Source organism: Caretta caretta, chromosome 13, assembly GCF_965140235.1.
Source record: "Caretta caretta isolate rCarCar2 chromosome 13, rCarCar1.hap1, whole genome shotgun sequence".
NCBI lineage: Eukaryota > Metazoa > Chordata > Testudines > Cheloniidae > Caretta > Caretta caretta.
In genome coordinates, this window is record NC_134218.1 from 32,615,044 (window position 1) to 32,631,225 (window position 16,182).

Consider the following 16,182-nt stretch of genomic DNA (forward strand, 5'->3'; position numbering starts at 1 on the left):
CTGACCTTAAAATCCCCTAAGGAAGGAGATTCCACCACCTCCCTAGGTAACCCATTCCAGTGCTTCACCACCCTCCTAGTGAAAAAGTTTTTCCTAATATCCAACCTAAACCTCCCCCACTGCAACTTGAGACCATTATTCTTTGTTCTATCATCTGGTACCACTAAGAACAGTCTAGATGTATCCTCTTTGGAACCCCCTTTCAGTTAGTTGAAAGCAGCTATCAAATCCCCCCTCATTCTTTTCTTCTGCAGACTAAATAATCCCAGTTCCCTCAGCCTCTCCTCATAAATCATGTGCTCCAGCAGCCTAATCATTTTTGTTGCCCTCTGCTGGACTATTTCCAATTTTTCCACATCTTTCTTGTAGTGTGGGGCCCAAAACTGGACACAGTACTCCAGATGAGGCCTCTCCAATGTTGAATAGAGGGGAATGATCACGTCCCTCGATCTGCTGGCAATGCCCCTACTTATACAGCCCAAAATGCCATTAGCCTTCTTGGCAACAAGGCCACACTGTTGACTCATATCCAGCTTCTCGTCCACTGTCACCCCTAGGTCCTTTTCTGCAGAACTGCTGCCTAGCCACTCAGTCCCTACTCTGTAGCAGTGCATGGGATTCTTCCGTCCTAAGTGCAGCACTCTGCACTTGTCCTTGTTGAACCTCATCAGATTTCTCTTGGCCCAATCCTCTAATTTGTCTAGGGCCCTCTGTATCCTATCCTTACTGTCCAGCGTATCTACCACTCCTCCCAGGTTTGTGTAATCTGCAAACTTGCTGAAGGTGCAATCCACGCCATCCTCCAGATCATTAATGAAGATATTGAACAAAACCTGCCCCAAGACCGACCCTTGGGACACTCCGCTTGATACCGGCTGCCAACTAGACATGGAGCCATTGATCACTACTGGTTGAGCCTGATGATCTAGCCAGCTTTCTGTCCACCTTATAGTCCATTTATTCAGCCCATACTTCTTTAACTTGCTGGCAAGAATACTGTGGGAGACTCTATCGAAAGCTTTGCTAAAGTCAAGGAATAACACGTCCACTGCTTTCCCCTTGTGAACAGAGCCAGGTATCTCGTCATAGAAGGCATGGTCTGCACCAGGAACTCCTGAAAGGCCCTGAAATCGGTGCCGGTATTAACGCTTAGGCTATATTTTCACCCAAGGACAATACATGATTTGGCCAGCTTGTCTCCCAACATCTTCCTGCATCCCTCTTTCTGAAAGGAAACTGGAATTCCTTCTCAAGCTCCTGCCCCTGTGTTTGCAGCAGTCCACCTCAGCACCCTGCTTTTTTGTCCAAAGTGTTAACTTTGACATTGGGGCCATCAATGACTTCAGTGCCAGGGTTGGTACTAGTGCCAATGCTGATGCTGGCACCAGGTCAGCTTTCGGTGCCTCTTTTTCTGTAGAGGTCTTCAGAGTTGCCTGCCTGCTAGGTGGAGTGCTGGAAGATGTGGGTTTGGCCATCAAAAGGGTCTTCAAGCTTGGCTTTTCTGGATCAGATGCCACTCTCATAGATTGCTCCAGAACATGGAGTTTCAGCCTTGTATCCCTTGTCTTGCAAGTTCTTGCAGAGAGAAAGGCAGACAGAGCACTGGCTTGGGACATGAGACTTTCTCAAGCAGAATAGGCATCTGCAGGACCCATTTTTTCAGAGAAATTAGCTCATTGCAGGGCAGACAAGGCTTAAAGCCTGTGCATTTTGAGTTTCCCATTCTAAGAGCCTATGCAAGCGGCCCTTGTACAAGGGGGACTGGACACTGGGGTCTGCAAGCAGCTTTTGGTTCAACAAGTGCTAGAACAGACTAGGGAACAAAAATAAATCATGAAGGTGGTTTTGAGGAATGTCAGAAGATTTGAAGGACTTTTTTTTTGAGAAATGTAGCAGAGCTAAAGTCCATGGGTCTGATACCAGCTAAGTTCTGTCTCACTGCCAGGAGCAGTAAGAGGGAATTGTGGGAGGGCTGTGGACACCCTGGCCTTTATAACCTCATAAAGGAACATGCTGCAGTACAGCATGCGTGACCTCCAATGGACAGTGCTCTTAAAAAAAATCTGGTTCCGTGCACAAGGGTACAGCACACCTAGTGTGGAGTGCACACGGACGCATACACAAAGAACAGCTCTGAGTATCAAAAGCTGTAAGGAGACCTTGGTCAACACAAGAAAACTGCTCTGGACTGATGACTGCTGTTACCAAGAATTTCTGTGCACTGATATGATGGATGTGTGAAACTAGACATCTTTGAGGTCAAAAGCCGCAAATCAATCTCCTGGACTCAGGGAAGAAATCAGAGAAGTCAAAGTCACCATACAAAATTTGAACTTTCTGATGTACTTGTTTATTTTCTGAAGATTCAATATGGAACAAAGACATCTGCTTTTTGGAAACAAGCCCTGCTAAGAGATCACTTCTATGGCTCCCAGACTGAGAATGATGGGACTATATCCCTTAGCACTTTCTTCTGAGAAGGATGCCCGTAAAGGGATCAGAAAGGGAAACTGAGTGCAACTGAATGGCATAACCTGATTCTACTATCTCCAGGATCCATTAGTAACTGTACTCTGTACTTCAAGGAAGAAGGAAAGTCAGTCCCCAAACAGAAACCCAGAAGGAAATTACTCCAGAATGGAAAGTGAGCCAACATCCGCTAGTAGCCCCATTTGATTTGTAGCGTGGAGGATTAAGATGCACCTGTAGAAACAGCAGCAGCTCTTGGTGTCTTCTCTGAAGTGCTTTGACTTCTGCCTATCAAAGGATCTCTGAAACCTGCCCTATCACCTGCTGTGACTGATGTTGGCATTGGCAAAGGAAGGGAACTGATCTCTTCTAATAAGGACTATATAAACCTAGAGATTGCTAGTTTTCCCACTGTCTCATCAGTTTTCCTACTGAAAAGGTTTGGTCCGTCAAACAGTAAGTCCTCTGTTTAGCTTGTACATTGATGAAGGTACATTGATGAAGGTAGCAATGATGAGAGAGCAAAAAGCTGTCTGAATCACTGTACAGAGCTCTAAGCTCAAGATTCAGAATCTTCTGTCATCTGGACAATGGATTTGGATGTGGCTGTAGTCTCCTCTGGAACTGTTCCAGGAAAGGTAGGTGAATCCCAGAAAAAAAAATTGTAACATGGAAATAGAGCCTGATAAATTGCAATACACATTTCAGCATGGCATCCCCCAATATAGATCCTGGGCATACAGAAGATGGAGTAAATCCAGAACTCAGGCTTGTTCCAGGAGGTCCTTATTTATCAGGATGGTTAAATTAACCCTATTCTTGAGTTTCATAAAGTCAAAAGTCAATTATATTTCTCCAGCATGATTGACAACTCAAAGTCAAAGGCATTACCAATATAACCTAGCCATTTCTGGAAGCCTCTAAAAATCACCTAGAGGGGATGAAGAACTATTTCTAACCACTTCACAACAGAGGCAGAAGACAGAACAGCTTGTTCTCTAGGTCCAGTAACTATCTCTTGTTTTTCTACAAGATAAACTCTAGGGATTATTTCGAGGAAGTTCTATGACCTTTGTTACACAGGAGGTTGGACTAGATGTGTAAAATTCTGTACCTTGGGGGAGCACCCTGTAACCTGCATATTCTTTATTTATCTATAATTGCGATATTGCTATAAAGCAGGCCATGTGAGGTATCAGGAGAAAGGTTATGATCTTCTGAAAGTCTCTGTTCTGTCTAAATATGTATATCATTAGCACATATGAAGTTATGAGATTGTGTTGTATGGTTGTCACTAAAACATGCTATAAGTTGGGGAATCAGCCAGATGTTAGCTCCCCAGAGACTCTGAGACAACAGCAAAGAAAGTAACCAACGCCTGGGTGGGTGTCGAACCACCATCAACAGCCATTGTCCAGCAAGGGAGCTACAATGCAATGACTCACTTGCACAAAGCCACACCAGGGGAATTGCTCAACTTTGCCTGGGGACTCAGCAATGCCCACCAGATATGTCTGGTCTTGTGTTCTCCAAGCACATGGGACTAGGGGTCTAAAACAGAACACAGTGGCTCCATACATGCCCTTTCTCCTTCCCCCATCTATGCTGCAAGCAACAAGGACACTCAGAAGCCTGAAGACTCCAACAGAGGAGACTGGCCCAGATTTCTAGGGGAAAACCTGTGTACTATGAACTGCAATATCCAGTGGGGTGATATCTTAATCTAGATGTTGCCCAGTCTAACAAAGTTGAGAGTTTAGATTGCGTGCTTTTATTTTATTTTCTTTGGTAGCTAACTCTGACTTTTTGCTTATCACTTAAAATCCTTCTTTTGTAGTCAATACATTTGTTTAACTGTTTACCTTTACCAATCAGCTTGCCTGAAGTGTTTGGTAAATTTGCTCAGATTTATAAAGGCTGGTGTATATCCACTTTCCATTGATGAAGTGGTGAACCAATTAATAAATTTGCATTCCTCAAGAAAGGGTCTCGAGCAGCGCAAGATGGTATATTCCTGAGGTACAAGGCTGGGAGCTGAGGGAATCTGGCTGATGCCTTTCTCTGTGTGATTCATGAGTGGCTCTGGGAGCATTCATGCATCTAGGTGGGTGTGGGGCTCCACATGCTGTTGTGCTGAGTGATAATAGCGCCTGGAGGGGTTTGCTGTGTGTTACTTGCAAAGTATTGCGAGAGACAGCCCAGGCTGGAGAGTTAAGGGGTCACAGTGGTCCCACAGTCCCAGGCTGCACCGCAGGGATCCTATCAAAAGATGATTACAATGGTCCCATCTGGCCCTGGAATCTATGATTCTCCCGTTCCTCTTCATAGAATCATAGATTATGGTTGGAAGAGACCTCAGGATCTCAAAGCTGGGCCAACCCCAACTAAATCATCCCAGCCAGGGCTTTCGCAAGCCCGGCCTTAAAAACCTCTAAGGATGGAGATTCCACCATCTCCCTAGGCAACCCATTCCAGTGCTTCACCACCATCCCACTGAAACAGTTTTTCCTGATATCCAACCTAGACCTCCCCCACTGCAACTTGAGACCATTGCTCCTTGTTCTGTCAACTGCCATGACTGAGAACAGCGTAGGTCCATCCTCTTTGGAACTCCCCTTCAGGTAGTTGAAAGTTGCTATCAAATCTCCCCTCACTCTTCTTTTCTGCAGACTAAATAAGCCCAGTTCCCTCAGCCTCTCCTCATAAGTCATGTGCCCCAGCCCCCTAATCATTTTTGTTGCCCTCCACTTGACTCCCTCCAATTTGTCTACATCCTTCCTGTAGTGAGGGACCCAAAATTGGACACAATACTCCTTTTCCTCACATCGGAGCACAGGTCTGGAAGGGACCTCCTGAGCCATCAAGTCTAGTCCCCTATTATTGAAGGCAACCACATCACCTAATCTCAGTCATAAATTTATCAAGAACTATCTTAAAATTAACTGGGTTTCTTGCCCCCACAATTCCTATTGAAAGACTGCTCTAGAACCTCATTCCTCTGATGGCTAGAAACCTTCTTTTAATTTCCAGCCTAAATCTATTCATGGCCAGTTTATACCATTTCTTCTTGTGCCAACACTGTCCTTTATTTTAAACAGTTCCTCTCCCTCCCTTGTGTTTACCCCCTAATTTATTTACAGAGAACAATCAGATCCCCTTTCAGCCTTCATTTTGATAGGCTAAACAAACCAAGCCCTTTGTCTCCTCTCATAAAATAGGCTCTTCATTCCCTGAATTATTCTGGTAGCCCAGATTCTTAAGAAGAATCATACTCTTCCATGGCAACATGCAAACTAACAGTAAACTCTCTCTGGATCAGACGATCACTCAGATATTTGATCCTGATACAGCAGAAAAATAGTGTAATATTGTTGGGATATAACCATATATGTTGTGACACATATATATATGAATACGTTATAATACGTTATGGGCCAGCGGGCCTAGTGTGTGTGAAGTATGCTTGAGATGAGTATGTGGGTTGCGTGCTGGCAACCGAAGTGAGGATTTAAGGCTGCACACGGTCAAGGACTGTTCCATGCAAAACAACTTTTTATGTCCATGGGAAAGACAAAGAATCAGCAGAACAAGGAATAACATCGGTGGTGTTGTCACGGCAATGTATTGGCTACAGCTGTGGCGCTGTGGACAAAAAAGGGGGAAATGAAACGCCTTGGATTATGGCAGCCTGCCCAGGACTGTTTTCTGGGCAAAGATAAAGGACTGATGATGCAATGGAATGGACTATATATAGTTGTCTATGATATCTGAATTTGGAGTCAGACATTCATCCAGAGCCCTAATTTTGAAGAGGTGTGCAACGTCGGCTCCCCACACCTTATGACTGGAAGCGGACCTTGACTGGCCATCGGGACTTCGTTCTAATAGTCAGACTCTGATGCAGTCTGAAAGGGGTATGAATGTGGAGTAAGTGGGGTTTAAATTGTAATCAATAAAAGTATTTAGAGTATTATATACCAACACTGTGTCCAGCATTTGCCTGCTCCCGCATCCCGAGGGAGGCTTCTATCAGGACTGAACAATTTCTCCTTGATGCCTGTTCTTACAGGTCAGCAAGGCTCAGGAATAAAGGATCCATAAAATAGGGAAGGACTAGAAATCAAAAGAGGCTGGAGAGGACCAAGGGGAAAATGGAATCTCTGTCTGTGGCACACTTCTACGACCCCCATCATGACCAACATAAGCAAACATAGAAATGGATTCCTGAAGGTTTCCGGGTTCCCAGCACCTTCAGAGTAAGTCTCTAGCTCCATCTCAGTCGGATGTGGGACTGACTCTGACTGTCCTCAGGTCAAAGCCTTGGATCCAGAAGTGCCTGCTCCAAAATCCGTGGTGTCGTAATCAGGGAATGGGGTCTGCTCAATCAACAGAACAGTGCAGCCTGCAGAAAACAGCCTCTGAAGCCTCAGACTCCATTCTATAATCCCGATAAGCACTTGGATCCAAGCAAACAGCTTGTGCCAAAGAGGATGGCCTGGGGCAGCTCACTGTGTCAGAGCTGAGGAACCAGATATTGAAGAATTATACTGGATTGTTTGGGAGTTTACGTAGTACTATGTAGCAGGAAAGGGACATGGGCAGATACTTCTGCTTCAGTTTGTTAAGCTTGCACCAAAAATAAACCCTCACTGGGACTTCGGGTTTTCTCTTGTGACTCCTATTGAGTTGCTGTCTGGCTGAGAGAACCCTGGCCCTGGAACATGGATATTAAAATGGCCCTACCTCCCAGAGGTGGTGAGGCTGTTTGCAAAACATACAGTGATACTCAAATGGAAAGCACTCTCTCAGGGCATGTCTTCACTATGCGGGTAAGTCGACCCAAGTTATACTACTCCAGCTACCCAGTGCTGAGTGACATTACAACTAGATCCAACAAATATATCTGTGTGCTGCACAAGGTCCTTTCCCCAACCTCACCTGAGCTCTGCCAGCTGCTCTGAAAGGCCCCGTCTGTCCCGTTCCACAGCCCCTAGTCGCACCTCCAGTGCTGCCTTCTCACGCATCAGGGCTTCCTTTTCTCTGGATACTTTAGCCAGTGCATCTCCACGGCGACTTGACTCCAGCCGTGTTTTCTCCAAGTCAGTGCTGGATGACTCCTCCTGGCGACACATCTGAAAATGGGGGGAAAGGAGGAAATGAGCTCCTACTACTAGCCAAGGTACTCTCCAGAACTCATCAGCTTTGCTCTTGAGCTAGCCAGAGGAGAGGGCTGAAGGACTGAGATAATCTCCCTTCATAGTGTCACTGTACACTGATGTACCAGGAGACAACCAGACCTGAAAATGACAATTTGGAAATGATGTCTATGTCCATATTGGGTTGCTTGGGATAATACTATAGCTCTGGTCCCTGGGCACATGGGGCCCCAGTAATGAGTGAGTGTTGTGGGAATGTGGAATTGATCAGTGCTACGCTCAGCTGATACGGCAACTCATGGTATCGGACACAATCAGGTAGTTGAGGGACATCTATTTAGAACAGATCACCAAACATCGGCAATACCAGGAGACATGAGCTGGAGTGCCATTGAGAAGTGAAGTCAGGAAAGTAACTGAAATACTTCTGTGGTGGATTGTATTTACTGAAGGACAACCTATCCTAAATTCTCAATTACTGAGGGACAATCTACACTCATTGCTATATTTGCTTTCCATAATCTACTCTTAGTATAACCTCTTATGAGTGATGTGCCCAAATATTTGGATGCTAATACTTTTAACTGTATTGCTGAATTTATTAACCTTAATTTGGAGTATTGCAGATTATGTTTTATATGTATTTTATGACTTTTAAACCAGACTTTATACTTTTGGATAATTTAAGCATTATGCCCAGAAGTACAGACACTTGTTCCTTAACCTGTGTATCAGACAATTTTAACATTAGTTCCAGCACTACCAACACATATGGCTAAGCCTGCCTAAGTGTTTCCATGCAAAGACCCTGTATTAAACTTTCCAAAGCTTTCACCTTTCAAGCTGAAATCTTTTGAGAGTCCTGCTGAAAGTATGCCTGAAGGTGACTTTTTGAAAAGTTTGAGCAAAGACAATTTAGGTATTTGTGAGACTGAGGAGAATAATAAATAAATATGCTTCCCCATTCTTAAAAAATGACAATTTGATCCCACTTTTCTTTTAAGTGGCTGGGTGTAAATAGCTTAGTTTTGGCAGGGGAACAGCTCTTGGGGATGAGAAGTGTCTTCCACCACTCTGTGAAAATCAGTTTGATGTGGCCAAGTTATGAGGGTGGGGAGATGGCAGACTGCAAACGTGCCTGCACCAACAAGGCTTTTGGTTTATAACATAGTCCTGACCATAGGTGCTACACAGCACCTACACATTTCCAACAGACAGCCAAGCTTGGATACTAATCCAAGCTATATAGCTTTTCTTTCATCATAGCATGCCAGTTGGGTATTTGTCAAACAAAGCACAGTACACAAAACCTCAGATTATCAAACAAAGAAAAGGCTTAAAATGAAATAAGATAACAAACCTAACCTATATTATAATACACAAAATTAGTATAGCAGATTATGAAACAATCAAACAAGTGAAGACAAATTCCCCATTCTACTCCACTGACCCATGATTCTCACAAATTTTCTTTTCGATATACTAAAATAAAATTAGTTCAGCGTCAGTTTAAATTGTCTGTTAATTTCTCTCTTCTCTTCTTCCTCAGGGCTTGAGGAAGGGCTCCTACATAATCAAAGTTGTGTTACCTCCTTTCCTAAAAGTTTATTGGTTAATTTTGAAAACAGGTACATCCGATACTCCATTTCCACCTGTAATAGGGCATGATGGCCCTCTAAGGCAGGCTACAGCTCTGCTCTGTTACAACCCAGAATAAATGGAATCTTGGGAGCTGTAAGCTTTCCAGCAAAGAATGCTGGAAAATGAGACTTTATAAAGGGTTCTCTCACCTCAGTAAAGGAATGATGAGGGAGGGAGCAAGATTTGCTATGGGTCTCTCTTTGGACATGGACAGAAGCAGAAGTTTGAGGCCTCTCCAGGCAAAAGGCCTGCAAGAGGCTTTAGAAGAATCCTGTAAAAAGAGCTCAGGAGGAGGCCCCACAGACAGCTGCATAAAGTACACTGAGGAGTAGGAGTTTCCCTTGAGACCCAGTCCTTGGGAAGTTGAGGGTTGGTGGTAGAGTGAAGGAAGTAGCCTTGGGGAAAAGAAACTGGGAGGGTTTGGGGTTGGACCTGACAGCCATATAACTAGCACCAAGGCTTGAGCTTTCTAAAGTGGGAGCAAGAGCCGCCGCTCTTCAACTCTGAGGGGCTGGCACAGCTGTGGTGATATACGCAGGAGATAGATGAAGACTGAAACAGACCCTCCAAGGAGGGCTGTGACCCAGAGAATGAGGGATATAGGAGTTGTTGGTTTGGCTAGAGAGGTAAAACCCACTTATCATCAACAGAAACTGAGGCAATGGCCATGTTACCAAGACAGAAAGATAAGCCACTCTCCCACCACTAAATACCATTCTGGTGTAACTAACCACTACAAGGCTGCAGGTAGGGGAGAGACTGATTTCCAAGCTCTTACTATAATGTTTCCCTGCTCATGAGCATTTGGCAATCCTTTTTAAAAAAAACATTTGCTACTTTGAGAGGGTTTATTGCCACGATGGCTTCCCAGGGGAGAACTCAATAGTTCTCATGCCAGTGGCATAATGGAAATACTAAGCCAGCATTTCTTTTTCACCGGCAACCCTCAGTACTCCAAACAGAGTTTGGCTGTGCCTGAGTGCATGGAGGCAAAGCTAATAGCCGTCCCCTGAATGAGGCTGGGCTCCAGGGTAACGGGAAGGTGCAGCAAATCAGCAAACAGTAAAGTACGGCTCCTCCAGAGCAGCCAGTTATATGCACCAGGAGGGGGAGACAGAGGGATGGAAAGCAGCCACTAATCCGGGACAGCAGTGAAGAAGAGATCAAAGCCACTTAAAGAAAAGGTGCTGTTGCTTGGGAGTGAAGGCAGAGCAGGAAAGGAAATTCCCGGTGAGCGGGAAAGTTTGCACAAGCTGTCAGCTATGCAGCTAGAGATAAGAAAGCACTGACCAGCAACCAGCTCTCACAGGGCGAGGGGCTATGGCTCCAAACCAGCAATGAGCAACGCTGCCCAGCACTAGATTTGGATTGGATGATGTCAACTCGAGTTCAGGATTCTGACACAAGGAAGAAAGGAGAGCAGCAGAACATGGACCCTGGATTTCAGAAAAGCAGACTTTGACTCCCTCCGGGAACTGATGGGCAGGATCCTCTGGGAGGCTAATATGAGGAGGAAAGGAGTCCAGGAAAGCTGGCTGTATTTTAAAGAAGCCTGATTGAGGGCGCAGCAACAAACCCTCCCGATGTGCAGAAAGAATAGTAAATATGGCAAGAGACCAGCTTGGCTTAACAGAGAAATCTTCGGTGAGCTTGAACACAAAAAGGAAGCTTACAAGAAGTGGAAACTTGGACAGATGACTAGGGAGAAGTATAAAAATATTGCTCGAGCTGCAGGGGTATAATCAGGAAGGCCAAAGCACAACTGGAGTTGCAACTAGTAGGGAATGTGAAGGTAACAAGAAGGGCTTCTATAGGTATGTTAGCAACAAAAAGAAGGTCAGGGAAAGTGTGGGACCCTTACTGAATGGCAACCTAGTGACAGAGGATGTGGAAAAAGCTGAAGTACTCAATGCTTTTTTTGCCTCAGTCTTCACAGACAAGGTCAGCTCCCAGACTGCTGCACTGGGCAGCACAGTATGGGGAGGAAGTAAGCAGCCCTCAGTGGTGAAAGAACAGGTTAAGGACTATTTAGAAAAGCTGGACATACACAAGTCCATGGGGCCAGATGCAATGCATTCGAGGGTGCTGAGGGAGTTGGCGGATGTGACTGCAGAGCCATTGGACATTACCTTTGAAAACTTGTAGCGATCGGGGGAGTTCCCGGACGACTGGAAAAAGGCAAATATAGAGCCCATCTTTTAAAAAGGGAAGAAGGAGGATCCTGGAAACTACAGCCTCACCTCAGTCCCTGGAAAAATCATGGAGCAGGTCCTCAAGGAATCCATTTTGAAGCACTTGGAGGAGAGGAAGGGGATCAGGAACAGTCAACATGGATTCACCAAGGGCAAGTATGCCTGACCAACCTGATTGCCTTCTATGATGAGACAACTTGCTCTGTGGATATGGGGAAAGCGGTGGATGTGATATATCTTGACTTTAGCAAAGCTTTTGATATGGTCTCCCACAGTATTCTTGCCAGCAAGTTAAAAAAGTATGGATTGGATGAATGGACTATAAGGTGGATAGAAAGCTGGCTAGATTGTCAGGCTAAATGGATAGTGATCAACAACTCGATGTCTAGTTGGCAGCCGGTATCAAGCAGAGTGCCCCAGAGGTCGGTCCTGGAGCCAGTGTTGTTCAACATCTTCATTAATTATCTGGATGATGGAATGGATTGCACCCTCAGCAAGTTTGCGGATGACACTAAGCTGGGGGGAGAGGTAGATATGCTGGAGAGTAGGGATAGGGTCCAGAGTGACCTAGACAAATTGGAGGATTGGGCCAAAAGAAATCTGATAAGGTTCAACAAGGACAAATGCAGAGTCTTGCACTTAAGACAGAAGAATCCCATGTACTGCTACAGGTTGGGGACCAACTGGCTAAGTGGCAGTTCTGCAGAAAAGGATCTGGGGATTAAAGTGGACAAGAAGCTGGATAAGAGTCAACAGTGTGGCCTTGTTGCCAAGAAGGCTAACGGCGTATTGGGCTGCATTAGTACAGTATTGCCAGCAGATCAAGGGAAATTATTATTCCCCTCTATTCGGCACTGGTGAGGCCACATCTGGAGTATTGCGTTCAGTTTTGGGCCCCCCACTATAAAAAGGATGTGAACAAATTGGAGAGAGTCCAGCGGAGAGCGACGAAAATGATCAGAGGGGTGGGGCACATGACTTATGAGGAGAAGCTGAGGGAACTGGGCTTATTTACTCTGCAGAAAAGAAGAGTGAGGTGGGATTTGATAGCAGCCTTCAACTACCTGAAGGTGGGTTCCAAAGAGGATGGAGCTAGGCTATTCTCAGTGGTGGCAGATGACAGAACAAGGAGCAATGGTCTCAAGTTGCAGTGGGGGAGCTCTAGGTTGGATATTAAGAAAAACTATTTCACTAGGAGGGCGGTGAAGCACTGGAATGGGTTACCTAGGGAGGTGGTGGAATCTCCATCTTAGAGGTTTTAAGGCCCAGCTTGACAAAGCCCTGACTGGGATGATTTAGTTGGGGTTGGTCCTGCTTTGAGCAGGGTGTTGGACTAGATGACCTCCTGAGGTCTTTTCCAACCCTAATCTTCTATGATTCTATGAAATGAGGTGGCTCAGCTTGCAGTCAGTGGGGTGAGGGTGACGATGGGATGGGAGGAAGGCATTGCCTAGGAGACATATTGCTGAAGACAGGACAAGGAGAAGGTAAGAAGATTTGTGAGAATGAGGTTGGAAAGGGGAGAACTGGATGAGGACAAGTGATGAGTGGATCCAGAAGATGAGTGAAAGAAGCATGGTGGTGGCTGGAGAGTGGTAAGCAGAGACAGAGGTCAAGGTATTAAATGACAAGTCATTTATAACAGGCAATGAGATAAGCACTCATTTATGGCAAGTAATCAAGGCAGGGTACCCCGAAGGAGCTAACTAATAAGTCAAGACAGGAGGCAGCAGTATCATCCTGGTCAGCTTGGAGTGAGTAACAAAGGCTGCTTAAGGCCCGCTACCCTTGGCTCTCCTAGAAAGCGTGGGCATTTATGAATCATTCCCAGGAGCTGCAGGCAGGGGAAGTGAGGAGCAAGGGCCCACGGGATTCCCAGGGCCAAAATAATCTGTAGGAACACAAGAATTGCCAGAGTAGATCAGACCAATGGTCCATCCAGGCCACTATCCTCTCTCTGACACTGACCAATGCCAGCTGCTTCAGAGAAAGGTGCAAGACACACCAAAGAAAAGTGCATGGATCCCTGCCCATAGGATAATCCCCCCAGGGGAGTTTCCTCCAAATCCAGAAGTGTTAGAGACTGGCTTCAACCCCAATGCAAGAAGCTTTATAGCCCTTCCATCGCCCTTCTTAGTAGTTACTATTGTAACTCTCAATATTCTGGTCATCCATATAAATGTCCTCTCTGTTACTCTGCTAAGTCCTTGGCCTCAATGGTAGAATCCTGTGGCAATGGAGTTCCATACTCTAAATACACACTGTGTGAACAAGCATTTCCTTTTATCAATTTACCACTGTCTCATTTCACTGAATCTGCCCTTGTTCTTGAGTTAGGAGTCAGGGTAACTAAATCTCCCTTCTCTAGACCATTCAGTATTTTATATATTCTTCTGATGTCTCCTCCCTAATGTAAACAATGACAATCTTCTCAACCTCTCTTCATAGGAGTTTTTCCAGGCCCCTAACTGTTCTCACCATCACCTCTCTCAGAGCCCTCTCTAATTGTGCAATATCCTTTTGAAATGGGGTGACTGGTACTGCATACAATATCCAGTGGAGACCAGATTGCTGATTTATACAAGGGTATTACATTTTCCATATTTTCTATTCCATTCCTTATGCTTCCTGACATTTTGGACCTAGTACAGAACCTTGCATTACATTACCCTAGTGTCATAAGGCTGCAATACTACTCAAGCCAGCTCCTGGGGAAATCCCCTAAGAAGGGGGAAGGTCAGGAATTTTTCATCAGAAAATGCAGATTCATTGGGTGCAGGGATGAGATGGGCCCCTATTGCAATATACAGCGTTTCCCAGTGAGTTCTCCTTGGGGCAATGACAGGTGCAGTGGTAGTGCTAGAAGAATGCTTCTGTAGTTAAGGAGCAAGACTGGATCCTATTCCATGCTCTGCCATAGGCCTGTGTGCAATCTTCAGCCTCAGATTCCTATAACATGGGGCTAGTGTCCCTCCCTCTCAGGGAGGTTGTGAGGCTGAACTCACTAATATTTAAAAAGAGCTTTGGGTTTCTGGGGTGGAAAGTGACCGTCTTCACTATATACACTATACTCTCCATTGGACAATTCAATTCCCAAGAAAACATGGAGAGTCATCGCAAACCCCACCCTTCACCATCAGTCTGAGACATGCCCAGTAGGAAATGCACAAGAGTCATGTGAACTCTGACCCTGTATTGTTTCCAACAGTACTGGATGTCTTCGTGCTGAGGGTGTTCTAAAACCCAGCAGCATCACGCCCAGCCTCAGCACCACAGTGCTCGTGCTGCCAGATTCCTGTGGAGGTCTCTCTCACCTGACTCATCACCTCATGGGTCTCTTTTCTCTCATCTCTCAGCACACTCAACTCTGCCTGCAGTCCCTCCTGCACCTCCTTAGCTTTCTGCAGCAACTGCTCCAGATGGGTTTTCTCTGCATAGAGCTCCTCATTTGCTCTTTCTGACAGGCTCAGCTCCTCCTGCACAGAGGTTGTTGCTTTCTGCATGTCCTTCACTTTGCTTGACAAAGCCTGATTCTCCTGCTCCAACTACAGTCAAGGAAAAGACAAAAAGGAAATCAAGAAGCAGAGAACGCAGACATACTCTTTTTTGGGCCCCTGCCCCGGGCAGAGAACACTATGTCATGTCCACACTCAGTTAGCCCTAGTATCCCCTGGAGAAGCTTGAAGGAGACCTCACCAAGATAAACCCAACCACTGGTTCCCTTGGAGACCTCTACTCACCTGCAGGACAAGCTGATTCATCTGCATTTTATCCAAAGCTAGTGCCTCATTAATGCCACTCATCTTCTCAGCCACATCATGCAGATCAGCAGTTTCTGCCTTCAGTTTATTCTGAACACCTGTCAACTCAGCAATTGACTGTTCTGCCTAGCAGGGCAAAGAAGAAAGGAAGGAGATGAAAACAAAACCCCTCAAAGGCTTCTCTTGCTTTAACCCAAGGATCGCCTTTTCCATACCAAATCCCTGACATCAGCTGTGTCTCCAAGACAATTCTCCTCCCTCATACCCAAAGTTCATCCCTCTCACCATACACACCCCTAATCCTCTAGCAATTCCTGTTTCCGTGTAGTCAGGTTCCCAATCCTCTTTCAGCCATCCCTCTATCCCCAAAGAGTTTTTCTGGCTTGATTCTGGTGTCCCCTTATGGGAGATAGCACTTTCTAGCCTTTTCATACTGCATGGAGCAGTGTATGGTGAGCCTGCTATTTGAACTCTCTCTTGAAATAAGAAGCTGGGTTTGATGCTGCCCGGGAATAACAGATGAGCCCGTACCCTCTCCAGTGCCATGGCAAGCTCATGTTTCTCTTGCTTCATCAACTCCCCATCAAGGTGAGATTTCTCCAGCGCCTCCCTCCTGGCAACCAACTCGCTCTTTAACAATGAATGCTTTGCTTCGAGTGCAGCTAAAGCCTTCTGACTGAGAGGAGGGGAGGGAGAAAGACAGACAGACAGACACACAATGGTGGAAAGTGGGGGAGAGAGCAGAGAAGCTTTTAGATTTAAAGGCATTATTGCTTCAAAATCCTACGCAACAAGAAGTCATGTCCAAATGACTCCTATCCAAGACCCGCTGTATCCCAGCCAATTCCATCAGCCCGTCTCAGTCTCAGGGTCCCAGGACATTGTTGGCTTGAGCCACTCACCCCGTCTCTGCTGTGGCTGAGAGGTCCTGGAGTTGGCCAGCTGTGCAATGCTGGACATGGA

General features: G+C 45.7%; 1 protein-coding gene across 14 annotated transcripts in view; it reads right to left on the reverse strand.

Annotated features, from left to right (window-relative positions):
- CEP250 (centrosomal protein 250) overlaps positions 1-16,182 on the reverse strand; it is a 123,282-nt gene that overhangs the window by 52,371 nt on the left and 54,729 nt on the right. For all 14 annotated transcript variants that reach the window (XM_048820053.2, XM_075118867.1, XM_048820052.2 and 11 more), the window contains 4 exons: positions 15,751-15,895; positions 15,199-15,345; positions 14,773-15,003; positions 7,408-7,601 (listed from right to left, as the gene is read on the reverse strand). In XM_048820053.2, coding sequence (XP_048676010.2) covers positions 7,408-7,601; positions 14,773-15,003; positions 15,199-15,345; positions 15,751-15,895 — 717 coding nt within the window. The remainder of the gene's footprint in view (positions 1-7,407; positions 7,602-14,772; positions 15,004-15,198; positions 15,346-15,750; positions 15,896-16,182) is intronic.